This window comes from Equus caballus, chromosome 15 (assembly GCF_041296265.1).
Source record: "Equus caballus isolate H_3958 breed thoroughbred chromosome 15, TB-T2T, whole genome shotgun sequence".
In the NCBI taxonomy this organism is placed as follows: Eukaryota; Metazoa; Chordata; class Mammalia; order Perissodactyla; family Equidae; genus Equus; species Equus caballus.
The window spans coordinates 46,976,016-46,991,024 of record NC_091698.1 but is presented as its reverse complement, the minus strand read 5'-3'; the positions used below and the strand labels follow the sequence as shown (position 1 = coordinate 46,991,024).

The 15,009-nt window shown below is 46.2% G+C and overlaps 1 protein-coding gene across 28 annotated transcripts in view; it reads left to right on the top strand.

The window, feature by feature from the left end:
• DYSF (dysferlin) overlaps positions 1-15,009 on the top strand; it is a 210,010-nt gene that overhangs the window by 70,656 nt on the left and 124,345 nt on the right. For all 28 annotated transcript variants that reach the window (XM_023618926.2, XM_023618923.2, XM_070236251.1 and 25 more), the window contains 3 exons: positions 5,615-5,683; positions 5,813-5,856; positions 8,329-8,411. In XM_023618926.2, the coding sequence (XP_023474694.1) occupies positions 5,615-5,683; positions 5,813-5,856; positions 8,329-8,411 (196 nt within the window). The remainder of the gene's footprint in view (positions 1-5,614; positions 5,684-5,812; positions 5,857-8,328; positions 8,412-15,009) is intronic.

Genomic DNA, 15,009 nt, shown 5'->3' with positions numbered 1-15,009 from the left:
TACCCAGTAGTGGGATGGCTGGGTCATAAGGTATTTCTATTCTTAACTTTTTGAGGAATCTCCATACTGTTTTCCATAGTGGCTGCACCAGTTTGTATTCCCACCAACAGTGTATGAGGGTTCCTTTTTCTCCACAGCCTCTCCAACATTTGTCACCCTTGGTTTTGGATATTTTTGCCATTCTAACAGGTGTAAGGTGATATCTTAGTGTAGTTTTGATTTGCATTTCCCTGATGATTAGTGATGATGAGCATCTTTTCATGTGTCTATTGGCCATCCGTATATCTTCTTTGGAGAAATGTCTGTTCATGTCTCCTGCCCATTTTGTAATTGGGTTGTTTGATTTTTTATTGTTGAGTTGTGTGAGTTCTTTGCGTATTCTGGAGATTAACCCTTTGTCAGATAAATAACTTGTAAATATTTTTTCCCAATTAGTGGGCTGTTTTTTTGTTTCAATCCTGTTTTCCCTTGCCTTGAAGAAGCTCTTTAGTCTGATGAAGTCGCATTTGTTTATTCTTTCTATTGTTTCCCTCATGTGAGGGGTTATGGTGTCCGAAAAGATTGTTTTGAAGCTGATGTCAAAGAGTGTACTGCCGATATTCTCTTCTAGAAGACTTATTGTTTCAGGCCTAATCTTTAGGTCTTTGATCCATTTTGAGTTTATTTTAGTAAATGGTGAAAAAGAGTGATTGATTTTCATTCTTTTACATGTGGCTGTCCAGTTTTCCGAGCACCATTTGTTGAAGAGACTTTCCTTCCTCCATTGTAGGCCCTCAGCTCCTTTGTCAAAGATTAGCTGTCCATAGATGTGTGGTTTTATTGGTACCTCAGATTTTAAACTCTTCCAAGTGGAGGTGTACGTGCTCACTGTGGGTCCTCACCCAAGTGAGGTATTGGTTTGGGCTTGGGATCAGGGTCTGATGCCCTGTATCTGGCCTCAGGATGAATGAAGGCAGGAAGGGAGCGGGAGGGTTGGCTGGACACTCTTGCGGGACACTTACACCAAGGACTGGGATCAATTTTCCCAGTTTGACAGATGGGGAAAGTCATGTCCTGAGATTGTTTTTATTCCACATTCCCAACATGGTAGGTGCTTTGATGGTGGCTGGAGCCAGGAGTGACCTGCCTTCAAATTCGGCGGCTGTCCTTGGAGCTAAGTCTCAGAGTTCTGGGGCTCCTGGCTGCTCCTGGGTCCTTGCCAGCACCTTGATCTCCCTAGGTGTTCTGTTCTGAGATGCCCTTGGCTGGCCCTGGGGTGTTTTCCCAGGAAAGTGTAAATGTCTTCAGGGGGAGATGGAGGTAGGGGACCTGGCCAGCCAAAGGACTATATAAAGCTGATGGGGGGCTGGGCTCCTGCAAGATGCTGCACCCTCCATTTCCCCTCTAGAAGGAAGGGGCTTATTATGAAGGAGGCAGTAGAGACCCTCCCTCTTGAAAGCTTCAGCCTGATCAGCCTCCTCTGGTGGTCCCCAGGCCTGTTTGTCCTCCTCTCTCTCCTCCAGCCACCTCATCATGGCCTCCCCTCACTCTCTCTGCTATCCTCACTGCCTGTCTCCTTCTGCCTGCCCCTCTCTCTCAGTGTGCTGGTGTGTCACTTTTTCTCGTTACATCCTAGACTGAAGAGCCCTGAGGTTTTGTCCTGTGTGTGATCACCCACCGCAGCGGCCCTCTTTGCATTTCCTCTTATGGACACTTGGTGGCACTGTGATCTAGGACGTGAACTATGCCTGGTTTGGCTAAGCTGCTAAGGGGGATTCGGAGGGGGTGGGTGTGTGCACTTCTCGGTGATATAGGAGAAGGAAAGGGGAAGTACTCAGAGGACGGGGTCGGGGATTGTAAAACAACTTTTTCCCCTGAATGTAAGAATAAAACCTATTAATTGTTAAAAAAAAAAAGAGAAAAAGATCAGAAAAAACCGAGGAAAATTAACCATGTTTCTGTACCTCGCAGTACCCTGGAGATAACTACTGTTAACATTTGTGCGTATTTCCTTCTAGTATGTTTCACTCTCTATTGCTCTCACTCCCAATCCTTCCTCCTCCCCCACTGGAAAAAAATTGGATTCAGGTTACAGTTGATCTTTATTACTTAGGGATTCCCTGTTTGCAAATTCACCTACTTGCTAAAATGTATTTGTAACCCCAGAATCAATACTTGTGGCTCTTTTGTGATCATTTGTGCATGTGTGTAGAAAGGTAAAAAATTTGAGTTGGCTGATGTGCTCATTGCCAGCTGAGTTGCAACAACATGACATTCCACCTTTTTGTTTCAGCTCTCGTCCTGTAAACGTGTCTTTTTCTTGGTCTACTTAGTGTTGCCCTTTTTGCATTTTTGTGCTTTTCATTGGTAATCTCGCTGTTTAAAATGACCCCCAAGTGTAGGTGCTGTCTAGGGTTCTTACGTGCAAGAAGGCTGTGATGTGCCTTACTGAGAAAATCTATGTTAGATAAACTTTGTTCAGGCAAGAGTTATAGTGCCATGAGTTCAAGGTTAATGAATCAACAGAATATAATAAACAAGGTGTCTTTAAAACAGAAACACATAATACAAAGTTATGTGCTGATTAGTTGACGAAAATGTTGTATCAGAGGTTGGCAGGAAGCTAACCTGCATTTACCGTGGGAGCGATGGTTCCGGGCTCACTAATTCAGGGTTCTTCATGATGTATAGAACGTGTACTGCCACCAATAATGAGGATCAACCGTATCTATGCAGTTTGGCAAACTGCTTTTATTGTCTAATATTTCCTTAGGTTATTAAATAGCCTCTGAAATCAATTTTTTGATGACTGCATAATACTCCATTAGATGAATATAACATAACTTTTAACCTATTTTTGGATAATTTTTGTTGTAATTTTCTTCTTTTATGAAAAACTCTGTGACAAATCAGTGTACAGGAATCTTTGTCCATCTTCTGATTGCTTTTCCACAGGGAAGTTTCTAGAACTGGGGAGAGGTCACACATTTTAAAGTATTTGATACCGATGGCCACAAATAGCTCTCCAGAAAGGTTGTGCTATTTGCTCTCCATCAGGAAATGAAGGGAGGTTGAAAAAGAAAAAGGGCTCAGAAAAGAGAAGAGGAGGAAGCTTGGTGCTGCCTTGGCTGAGTGTGTGGGGAGTGGAACAGCGTGTGGGAAGGCCGTTGGGCACTTCTAGGGTCAGAGGCAGTGCTGGCCTGGGGTGTGGCAGGGGGACCTGCTGTGTTCAGGCACCCAGACCCACATCCCAGTGGCTCTCTAGAGGGAGCCCCCGAGGGCAGCCAGGCGGGAGGGCTTTCTGTGGAGGAGCCCTGGGACTCCCCGGGGCCAGGGCAGAAGCAGGCCCTGTGTGCATGGCTCCTGGGAGCGTGGGGACGGCTATGCCTTCTTGTTCCAGGGAAGAGTTCTTGCTTTTTTTTTTTTTAATTTTAAAATTTTGTTCAGCTAATTTTTGAACTAGGTAAAAATTTATTATTTACTCTATGTACGTCTATCTATTTATCGTATATCATGGGAACTCTCCCTCTTGCTCTGCACCCACCCAACAATTCATCCACTCGTTTCCTCCCTCGCAAAGGAATCTGGTGCAGTTTCTCTCGGTTGGACCATTCTGGTTTCTTTAGGCACGTACAAGCAGATCTGACTATATGTTTTTTACTTTTTACCCTTTGAACACAAATGGTTGCACTTTATACTCACTGCTCTGCACTTTGCTTTTTAATTTTTCTTTTCCCCCAGTTTTACTGAGCTGTTGACCTACAGCATTGTATACGTTTAAGGTGTTCAGCATAATGACTTGGCTTACGTATATTGTGAAACGATTACCACAATAAGTTTAGTTAACATCCATCATCTCATCTAGATACAAAAAGAAAAAAGAAAAAAATGTGTTTTTCCTTGTGATGAGAACTCTTAGGATCATAACTCCTTTCAAATATACCCCACAGCAGTGTTAACTATGGTCGTCATGCTGTACATTCCATCCCCAGTACTTGGCTTTTTTTTATTAACAATGTAACTTGGAGATTGTTTTGTGTCATGGAGCAGGCCCCCTTCCTTTAAGAGCTGCGTCGTACTCAGTTGTGTGGGTGGACTATAATTTATTTAACCCGCACTCTACGGGCGGACACAGGGGTTGTTCCAGATCCTCGCTCTTTCAAGCCGCATTGCTATGAATCACCTCATCCATGTGTCATTCTGCGCATGTGCAAGCGTTTCTGTAGGACAGGTGTCTAGAGGCAGCAGCAATAGGTCCAAGGAACTTGCGTTGGTAGTTTTGATAGACAGTGGCCCATTGCCCTCCAGAGGGCTCCAGTTATTTTGTTCTCCCAACAGCAAAATGAGCGTGTGGTTTCCCCATAGCCTTGCCAACAGAAGGCTGTCAGATGTCAGAGAGTTTTACAGATCTGATGGGTGAGAGATGGTATCTCAGTTTTATTTGTGTTTCTTTCATTATGAGACAGGTTGAGCCTCTTTTTACGTGCTTTACAACCCTTGGTATATGCACTCCTGAGAACTGCCTGTTCCACTCTGCCCATTGTTCCATGGAATTGCCAGTCTCTTCCTTCCTTGCTCCTTTCTTTGAGAGCAGGACGGCCAAATCCTGGCACCCATCGCTGCCCCCAGCCCTCTTTTCACAGGGAGGAGGGGGAGGTGGGGCTGGGGGCTGGCACTGGGTGGACCAGGGATAGAGACAAAGTCCTGGGCCCCAGGGAGGCCACACCCTCATTTGGTGGAGGAATCGAAGCCCCTGATCTATGTCAGATGCTCATGAAATGAGATAATGCACATAAAATGTTTGGAACAACGAAGGGCCCATAGTAAATGCTCTGAAAAAGGCTGCTCATTATTTTTATGTGTAAGCCACACAAACATACCAGGATCTATGTGTCTGCAATGGAGTCTTTAGCTGCTGTCCCCGTGTGGTACAGGATGCCCTGGGCAGGCTAAGGGGCCTGGCACCTCCTGGGGACTCCAAGGGCAGAGCAGAGTACATGAGCTGCTGGCTTGGATCTGGTTTCCACCTCTGCTAGGTTTCTCGTTTGTGGAAAACCCGGTCTTAAGAGCAGGGCTGACGTGAGGTAAAATGTGGCTTATGGGGTTTGCATCTTCACTGAATTTCCTCTCACTCTCAGATGCTGGGGCACGACCCCCAGCCCTGGCCCTCCAGCTCCCTCTTCCCTTCTCCTCTCCTATCTCTAATCCCCTAGGGGTCACAGTCTTCCAAAGGTGCCAGTGATCTGGGCTGGTGGGCAGAGAGGAGAGCCTCAGGCTGTCGGGGTCCTGGGAAAGCCAGTCTGGACTCAGCCCCACATTCAGTGTCATGGCCATAATGGGAGGTGGAGGAGGGGGAGTTCTAGACAGAGGTAGGAGCTAAGGGAAGATGGGCTGTGGCATTCAGGCAGTCTGTCCCTCCCCCTACCATGCCCATCCTTAGCTCTGCGTCTGACCTACCACTTGTCTCTGTGAAGATCCTGTGTCTGAGCCCACAAGCCCAAAGGCCCCCAGGGTCTTCTGCCCAGCCCAAACGGTGGCTAGCACACCAGAGAATGGCTGCCAACTGGTGTGAGAGTCCCTGAGGGAGCCCAGCATCCCAGGGGAGCTCCATCCGCCTGTCCTCTGTGTCTTCTAGCTCTGCAGCAAGATCCTGGAGAAGATGGCCAACCCTCAGTGGAACCAGAGCATCACGCTGCCTGTCATGGTGAGCCTGGCCCCCCGCAGGCCCACTCAGGAGACCCAGGGCTCCAGCCTCCCCAGCATCCCGCCTGCATCCTGGACTTCTGCTTCTTCAAAAGGAGCCCACCCCAACATGTCTCTCTTCCCTCCATAGTTTCCCTCCATGTCTGAAAAAATGAGGATTCGTGTCATAGACTGGTGAGTCCTGAGTGTCCGAGTCTTTAGAGGTGGCTGTCCTCAGAGGTCACTGGGTCTTTCCGTCTCCTTCTGTTCAGTCTGCATGCAGTGGGAGAGTCTGTTTCAGGCGAGGGAGTCTCCTCTGGGGGAAGCCAGAGAGGGAGAGGGCGAGAGCCATTCTCCGGAAGCTTCCTCATAGCACATCTCCAAGGTAGATAAAGTGGGGCTGGAAGGGCTCCAAAAGCCCCCAGATTGCCTAGGGCAGGAGGTACCAGGAAGGCTGGCTGGAGGAGATGGGGTTTTTGATGAGTCTGGGGTGAGGGCATTCCATTGAGGAGAGGATCATTAGCAAAGGCGAGGAGGCTGGAAAGAGCCGAGCTTCTGGGAGGGTGGGCCATGATGCCCCATGGGTTGGTGGGCTGGCCTGGAAGGGTCCCCAGGCTGGGGAGGTGGGCCATGTTGCCCAAGCAGGGGTTGCCACTGCAGGCTTGCAACAGGTGAGGGCAGTAGCCACATGGACATCTGAAAAAAATAATAGTGTCTAACACTTGTTGAGCCCCTACCGTGCGCCAGACCCTGTGCCCAGCAAGCACTTTCCGTGTGTGATCTCACCTGACCCTCAGCTCAGCTCCCAGCACAGTCCCGCTTTACAGAGGAGGGAGTAGGTTTGCAAAGGGTGAGCGACCTGCTGGAGGGGACAGCTGGGAAGTGGCCGAGGCCACACTCGACCCCAAACCTGCTGCTCCCACAGCCCATGTTCTTAACCACTGGGCAGTGCTGCCTCCTGCTATGTTGTGGGTCTCTCTCACACCTGAGGGGCTGTTAGGGGTCCACACACAGATTCTCCAGGACCTTCCATTCTCCGGGCTTTCCAGAAGGAGAGAGCTGTCCTTTCTCTGCCCCCAAAAGTCTTGGCCGTGCGGTTCCCAGCGTGTTGTCCTTTGGTCTCAGGCCCATGACACCCCCAGCCAGGAGGATAATGAGAGACCAGGGAAAACCCCCAGGCCACAGAGCCATTAAAGTGTGCGCCAGTTCCCCAGGCCTAAAGAAAACAGCTTTGGAGAATTAGAGGAGAGGAAGGGAGCAAGGAGGGCCAGGAAGGCGAGGCCTCCGGGGCCTACCGCTGGTATGTTCCGTGGGGAAGCGGTTTGGGGGAGGGACGTGTTTTACATCACAGACGGTCTCTTCCCCTCAGCTCGTGGTGTGTGCGCGCACGTGTGTGCCTTGTGTTGACTGCGGGTGGTTGGCTGTGCGTGTCTATGTGTGTCTGTGCGTGTGCGTGTGTGCACACGGGTGCGGTTGTCCTGTCCCATGTGGTGTGGACAGGCCTTGCCCGAGTCCGTGTGAGCTGTGTCAAGGCATCGGCATACTGTACAATCCAAACACATTACGGAATCTGGTGGTTGCATCTCTGGTTTGGGTTGAAGTGGCATTTTTATTGTGAGTCTATTTTCAGACTTGCTGTATTTTCCAAAAGCAACCCCAAGCCCCAGAACCCAGCTCTTGGCCAGAAAGCATTCTGCTGCTGCAAGTTCCTATCCAGAAAAGAGCTTTCTTCCCAGAAAACTCAGATAAACTTTCCTTATTACCTGAATCCTGGAAATATGATAGAGTCCATATGGACTCTGCTCCGTAACTTAATCTTCTGTTCCATTCTTAAGAAATTTCTTTTTCATTACAAAACAAAACCCCAAAATCTAGCCTCTAAAAACAAACCCTCTCTCCTTCCATTCTCTTTCCTTCCTTGCTGGATTCAGGTAACACCAGAGGTCAGGAATCCCATTCCTTTCCCAGTGCAGGGCTTGGTTGGGAAGACACTTTAAAGATGCTACCAGCTGTTAGTTATCTGGTGTTGATAATCTCATTGTAACATGTTCAAGGAAATTTTTACTTTCCGGTTCTTATTAACATCATTCACCAGGAAAAATGATAAAGATCCATGCTGACAATTCACTGTTCCCAACGTAGCCCCACCAGATGGAAAACTCGAAAATGGAAGCTTAATTACCTTCTTGGGAAATACAGAGAGGAAGGAAGGCAGCTGCTGAGATAGGGTACTTCATGGGTGTAGGATTTAAAAGAATAAGGAAATCATCGTGCCCAGGTGTGTCTTTCACAGCGGGCTCTGGTGTATCATCCCAGCTCTCCCTGGGTCTGGGGGTTTGGCTGCCTGAGCAGCCTCCTGCTCCCCACCCTGCTTCCTCCCTCTCATCCTGCAGCTGTCCTCGCAGACATGCAGCCTGGCAGCCCAGTGTTGGCTGGTTGATGGGATGCTGATGGTTGATAAGATGGACTAGTCTCCTCTTTGGAGGAGTCTTGAGTGACACTTTCTTTCCAGTTTATTCTTCCCTAGGATTACCAGGCCTCTGTAATATTCCCAGTGTGAAAACTGGGACCCCTAATGATGTATAACCAAGGCCTTTCCCTTCCTGGGTGGGCTGTGGCCTGCCATCTCCCTCCCCTGTTCAAGCCCTCTCTGCCCCCTTGCTCTAGGGACCGCCTCACCCACAATGACATCGTGGCCACCACCTACCTGAATATGTCGAAAATCTCTGCCCCTGGAGGAGAAATAGCAGGTAAGTTCCCCTGTGGGGAACCTCTGTTCTGCCCTCTGGTCCCCCATGCTTCCCGCTGTCCCACCCCTGCCCGTCTTATACCTCTACTTTTCAGAGTTTGCAGAATAGGGAAGATTATAAGGTCTTTGCTGCCCAGTTCCCAGGGAGAAGGGCTCTGGCCAACGAGAGAGGTGGGCTTGTGGACATTTAGGGTTCTCCACAGCTTGGATGGTGGGATCCACCACCGAATGGTAGAGAGGGGGTAATTCACTCCTGCAGAGGATGCTGACGGCTGCGGCCACGCCCTCTACCGGCTTCTATGCTCTAGCAGTTTCTACTTTGAGATAGCTTTCCTTGGTCTGTTGAAAAATAGCCTATGATCATTTTGTAAAATTTTAGAGAGTTAATCTAAAAGAAGAATATAAAATTTATCCATGAAATTACCCATAAACCTACCCTTCCCAGACGAGAACTAACTATTAACATTCTGGAACCTTTCTGTATGTATGTATATATACGCATACACATGAAAAACATTGTTTTGAAACAATTTTCAATTGTTTTGAAAACTGCTTCTTGTCACTTGGCAATACAACATATAATCACGTTATTAAATATTCTTCTGCAGTATAATTTTAAATGAATACCCATATTCCATTGTGTGAATGTACCATAATCCACATTAACTAATGTTGAATATTTAAGTGTTTTCTAATTTTTCCACATTATAAACAGCTAACTTTATATGGACTATTTTTGTAGCTGAATCTTTATGCAATTCATGATTTTCCTTTCGGATGAATATCTCCAAGTGGAATTGCTGTGTCAAAGGATTTGATCATTTTAAAGCTTTTGGGATATATCAAAATTGTTCTTCAAAAAGATTGACTAATTTACACTCTAATCACTCACATAAGCTTCTTTTGCTGCATCCTCACCAACACAGGGTAAAATAATAATATTAAAAAAGAACTTTGTTAATTTGATGGGTGAATTTCATTGTTTCCTTAATTTTCATTTCATTGATAGCTGATGAAGTTAACCAATGTGAATTTTAAAATATTTTAATAATTATTGTATATTTACAAATTTTATATATATATATATACTTTATATTTACTCTGTTCTAAACTGCCTGTTCATATTCTTGTCCACATTTCTGATGGTATGTTTGTCTTTTTCTCTGTGTTTTGTAAGAATTCTGTATGTTTATGGATGTGAACTTTCCCTCTGTCATATGTGTGGTAAATAATTTTTGTCAGTCTAATCATTTAATAGTTTTTGATGAAGAGAAATTTAAAATTTTTATGTAGCCAAACCTGTTAATCTTTTCCTTAGTGAATAAGGCAAGGATCTAACATTACTTTTTTCAAAATTGTTCTTTAGTGATGCCAACACCATATGTTGAATATTCTTTTGCCTATATTTTGGAATGCCACCTTTATCCCCTACTAAATTCCTAAATGTGTTCTTGGGCTAGTTTCTTGATTTCCTATTAGCTTTAATTGGTATGTCTGCTTATTATTTCTGAGGTTTTGGTATCTGGGTTATGCTGGCTCTGTAAAATTAATTGGAAAGACTTAAAGACTTTCCTAACATCTGGAGAAGTTTATATAACATAAGAATATAGTCTTTTGAGGGTTTGAAAGAATTCACCCATAAAACCATATGGGCTGGGTGCCCTTTTTGAGTGGGTGTTGTACTAACTCTTTAAAATCTTTTCAGTTTCTCCTGTGATCATTGTTATTTTTAGTTTGTTACTTTTACTATAGTCAATTTTGATAATTTATATTTTTCTAGAAAAGCATTTATTATATTGAGGTCTTCTAATTTATTTACATAGCGTTGCACATAGCAATCTTTTAAATTTAAATAATTCTATCTATCTATAGTGTTTTTCCCTTTCTTATTTCTAATGATATGTGCTTGAGTTTTCTTGCTTCTACTCTGATTAGCCTTGTTAGATATTTTTTTTTCTTTTTTCTTCCTTTATTAGACTTTTCAGAGAATCAGCTTTTGGATTTATTTATCAATTCTAACATTTTCTTTTTTTCCTAATTTTTTATTCTCTCATCTTTTTACTCTTTTTTAAAACTCTCTTTAGACTTATTTTGTAATTTCCTTTTTTAACTTTCTAATTAACTTCTGGTTTTTATTTTCAAAATTTCTAATTTAAATCCTGAAAGTATGGTTTCTGCCCTGTATGCCATGCTTTTGGCCTTCAACAAACCCCAAGCTTATATTTAACTCTTTTTTAAATTTTTTACATTTAAATTCTTAGTCTATTTTGAATTTATTTTGGTGTTCTTTCTGACAGCAGTCTGACTTGATTCCTTTGTTGGGAGTCTATTTTTTTCTGACTAGATGCTGCTTGTAGGAATGTATCTTTTTTCTCGTTGTTTAAAAAATTACTTTGATCTCTCTAGTGCAGGAATCTTTTCACTGAACTTTGTCTGAGACATGGCGAATTTTTAAACCCGATCAGAGGAGTAATTTCTTTTATTCTAACGTGGTAACATGGACAGCTGAAGGCAGGATGGGGCAGGGGTCAGAGCTGAAGCTCTGGGTTCCAATTCTGCTTTTTGGTGGCTAGTGAATTGCTCCAGTCCCGACCTTGTAAGGTTGTTGTAAGGACTCAGTGAGATTATAAATGTAAAGTTCTTAGAGTGTCTGGTACACAATAAACCCAAAAGTAACGTTTGCTGTTTGGTATCATTATTATTGGCTTACTGCATCACCAACCTGATTTTCTTTTCCCTGTACCAATGCTGCTTTTTGCTGTTTCTCATGTGGTTTAAAATTGGCTATTGCATTTTTAGTTTCTTGCCATGCCTTCTTTTCCCTCTGTCACTCCTTTTATATTTTCCTTTTCCTCTTTGTTCTCTCCCAGAAGTTTTGCTTTGTTCCATAAAAGCTATGTCTTCCTGCTCTCTATTGAGGATTCCAAATCATTTCCTAAGAATTTCAGGTGACTGTTTCACTAGCCTGGCTGGCACTCTGTTCTTCCTCCTGCCTCCTTTATTCACCCTCTAACAAGACTTGTTCAGTGATGGTGTCTTTCTACAGGCAGTGTGCATGGGTCTCTGTCTATCCATCTTCTCAGATCTTTACCTGGAGGTCAGGTTAAGGAGTCCAGTTTCTGGAAGACTCCACCTGCTGCTCTTGAAGTTGGCCCATCCCTTCTTCTAGGTTCTCTGAAACATTTTTTTTTTTTTAAAAAAACCCTTCTAATTATAGAAAACTCAAACACACATGAAAGTAAAGAATTTTTCAATGAGCTCCCAGGTGCCCTCACTCAGCTTTGACATCTAGCTGCTCTGCTCTCTGCCATTCTGATTTCATCGTTGATACTTGTAATTGGTGGAATACTCAGACTGTCTTCCAGAAAACACTGCTGTCAGGGCTCCTCCTGCCCCAGCCCCCTCCCCCTCCCCACAGTGGGAACTGCTGTCCCAGGATGTGGTCCCCCTTCTCTAATGCTGTTCAGATAATTTCTGAGAACGACTGCCTTGGATGTATAGGTAGAAAGATTTGAGCTGGGGGGGAATGCATCATAAGGGTGGAGTGGGAGGGCGGGTATTCTGACTCCCCCTGAAGATCGGAACTCCTGGGATGGAAGGAATCTCTTCTCTAGTTTTCTAACAGGGTGCTTGTCCCCATCTCTGAATCCAGGGACAGACCCTGCTAGAGGCACAAAGTGTCTTCTAACAGCTGCTGTTTCATGAGGCTACGGCTGTGCCTGCCAGCAGCCACCTGAGGCAGAGTTTTGATCCTTGGGCCTCCATCAATCTTCATTTCTGGTGTTGGCCTTGATCTTTTTCAGGGTCACGATGAATATTTTAATGTGAATGTGAGAAAGGTGTTTATTTGGCCACTAGATGGCGCTCAGGTCATGGGCAATCCCGTATGGTTCCGGGAGGCGCTCAAAGGCAGGACCGCTGTCTCCCACACATTGTTTTGGAAATAAATGAGAATCTTCTTGCAACCAGCTAACCACTTTTAAACGTGCTGTTAAAAAGCTTGATCTCTGCAGCAATAAAAGAGTTAAACTTATTGCTCAAACTGGAACCGTTCTTCATGACAGCTGTGATGTCCCTTCCCTCACAGGTGTGTCCCTTTTGGAAGCCTTGAAGGTCAGCCCCAGCCTCGCTCCCTGCCAGGCTTCTCCCACTTGTCCTGAGGCCACCTCAGAACACATCACTCCAACTTTCCTTTCAGCTCTTTGTATTTTTTTTCTTCACACTGGGGGGTTCTTGCACATCTGGGCAATGCATGACATTTCCTCACTGCTCTCAAACCCATACTAAACCGAGCTGTAAAAACGAGTTCTTTCTCCATATTCCCATCATGGTTCACCAGATTATTTGGTCCAAGCAGGAGTTTTTGTGTTTGTGTTTGTGTTTTTATTTCCAGTGAGGACAGAACCTAACACTCGCCTCTTAAGCGCTCCTGCCCACAAGTTTGCCTGGGCACAGTTGAGTATTCCTTGGAGCCTATGCTCCAAAGCATTTACTGAAGATTTGGTTTTTTTACAAAGGAGTGCTTTCCTTAGAAGCTGCAGCTCTTTCGAAAGGTAACGGGCCTGCGGGACCCATGAAACCTACACCGATTCTTTCATAACTTTATACGTATGAAAATCACGCCACATAAATAGCGCTCGTAGCCTACAGTTTTTTCCACCGCCGAGAAATCCAAGGTTAGTTTCTTTTTGTCTTTGGAACGTAGATGATGATGATTTCCCAGCAGTTCTCAGTTCTCCTCCTGCCTGGCGCGGGCTGGTGTCAGGCAGCCAAACCGTGGGCGTGGGAGATGTGCCGAGCGGCAGAGGCCGCGGCCGCCGGCCGCAGGTGATGGCCTCAGCTTCCCCAGGAGACCCAGGCCGTCTGCGGGGCCATGATGTGCGCCTCATGGGCTGGGAGGGCTGGCTCTTTTCTGGCTTCCCCCAGGTAAGGGAGGTGGGCTTGGCTGTTCAGGCCACAAAACTGGGAGTATTCATCCGTGTTTTGGGGCATCCACAGCCCTGGTTCCCTGGGCTTAGGGAAAACACACCAAAACCCTTGTGTTTTGGCAGAAGGGTGATGAGGACTAAATAGAGGCTTTGTCTTGGGTGGCTTCACTGGTTACTCTGCCGCTGACTTTATGAGCTGTCTGCAGACACAGTGGAGAGGACCTGGGCTGATCCTCAGCACCCAGGGACCTGTGACCCTGACCCCACATTAGGACTCACTGGCCTGAGTTGTCAGCAGTCCCACGTCTTGTTAGGAGCCCAGCACTGTGCCGTGTTAGGTTTACTGAACAAATGACTGAATGAATGGATGAAGGAATTAATGAAAGGTGCCACTGGGAAGTAGGCTACTCTGCAGCCACCCACTTGGTCCTCCCAGCCACCAGAGGCACGTGTTGGTCAGAGGCTGGTGGGATTTGGAGGACATCTGTGTCTGGCCTGGCATGGGTTTACAGCCAGGATTCAGAGTTGGTCTGTGGGTGGGAAGCCAAACCTGCCTCTGCAAGAAGCACATGGGGGTTGGATCTATGACCCTGGCCTCATTAGCTCGAGATAACTGGCCGGGCCTGTTTGTAATCATTTGGAAGGAGCTTAAAATGGAATCTGTTTCCTTCCGGTGGGCCCTGGCTGCTGCTCTCCTCGGGCTGCAGCTGTGCCCATGTCGGCACTCTCACGGTCGCTGAGCTCTCCTATGACCAGAGGCCTGGCTCCCCCACTGATGAAAACCTATTCCTGTGGATATGAAAATGGCCATGAATTATGGTTTCTGCAGCTCTGACTTCTGCCAGCCAGCATTCCTAGCTGAGGCCGGGCTGTGGAGAGCTGAGGGGCCGGGTCTCTGGGCCTCAGGCCCCCCTGGAGCTGGGCCTCGCCATCCTTGCTGCCTTCTGCGCTCACTTGGCGAGCTCTATCTTCACATCCAGACCTCTCTACATTCCCCTCTCCTCTCTTCTTCACTCTTTTTTCCTCTCTGTGTCTCTGCTTATTCTTCCTTCATAGTGTTTTGCACAACTCTTGGCCCTTAACTACAATCACGGAGCTACAGGAAAATAGTAATAGGTATTTTTTTGGAGGAGACCAATAGGTAAAGATGAACAATGAATGAAATTAATCAGGGATTTTACCAACTTGGTTACACTTAGCTGGTTGGAGGAGGAGACGGGGAAGGTCAGAGTGCAGGAAGAGGCAGAAATCAGAGAGACAGTGGAAGGAGACTGAGGGGTGCTCACTCCTCTGGGGGTGTCTTGTTCCTGCCTAGAAGTGAGGGAAGGATTCTAAGAGCCTGGGAGTGTGCCCAAGCATCTCCTTCCTTGCTTCTCTCATTTCTGGACACCTCTTACCAGCATCTAGGGCACACTCAAGTGTGTAGAACCTTTCGCTAAGGGTCAGTGTCTGGCACTGTGCCTCACTTGGAGCAGCAGGTGCCAGGAGCCAGGTCTCAGTGCCTGCTGTTGTGAAAATGCAACGCGGTGCCCTCAGTGGCAGTACTGTAAATGACCACTAGATGGAGATGTTGTGCCTTGAAATGCCACCTCTCAGAGAGAAGGGTCCCCACTGTCAAACTGTCTGTTGGGTGGAGTGCTGGCTGTGCCTTGCTGCCGGCTCTGGCCCTTT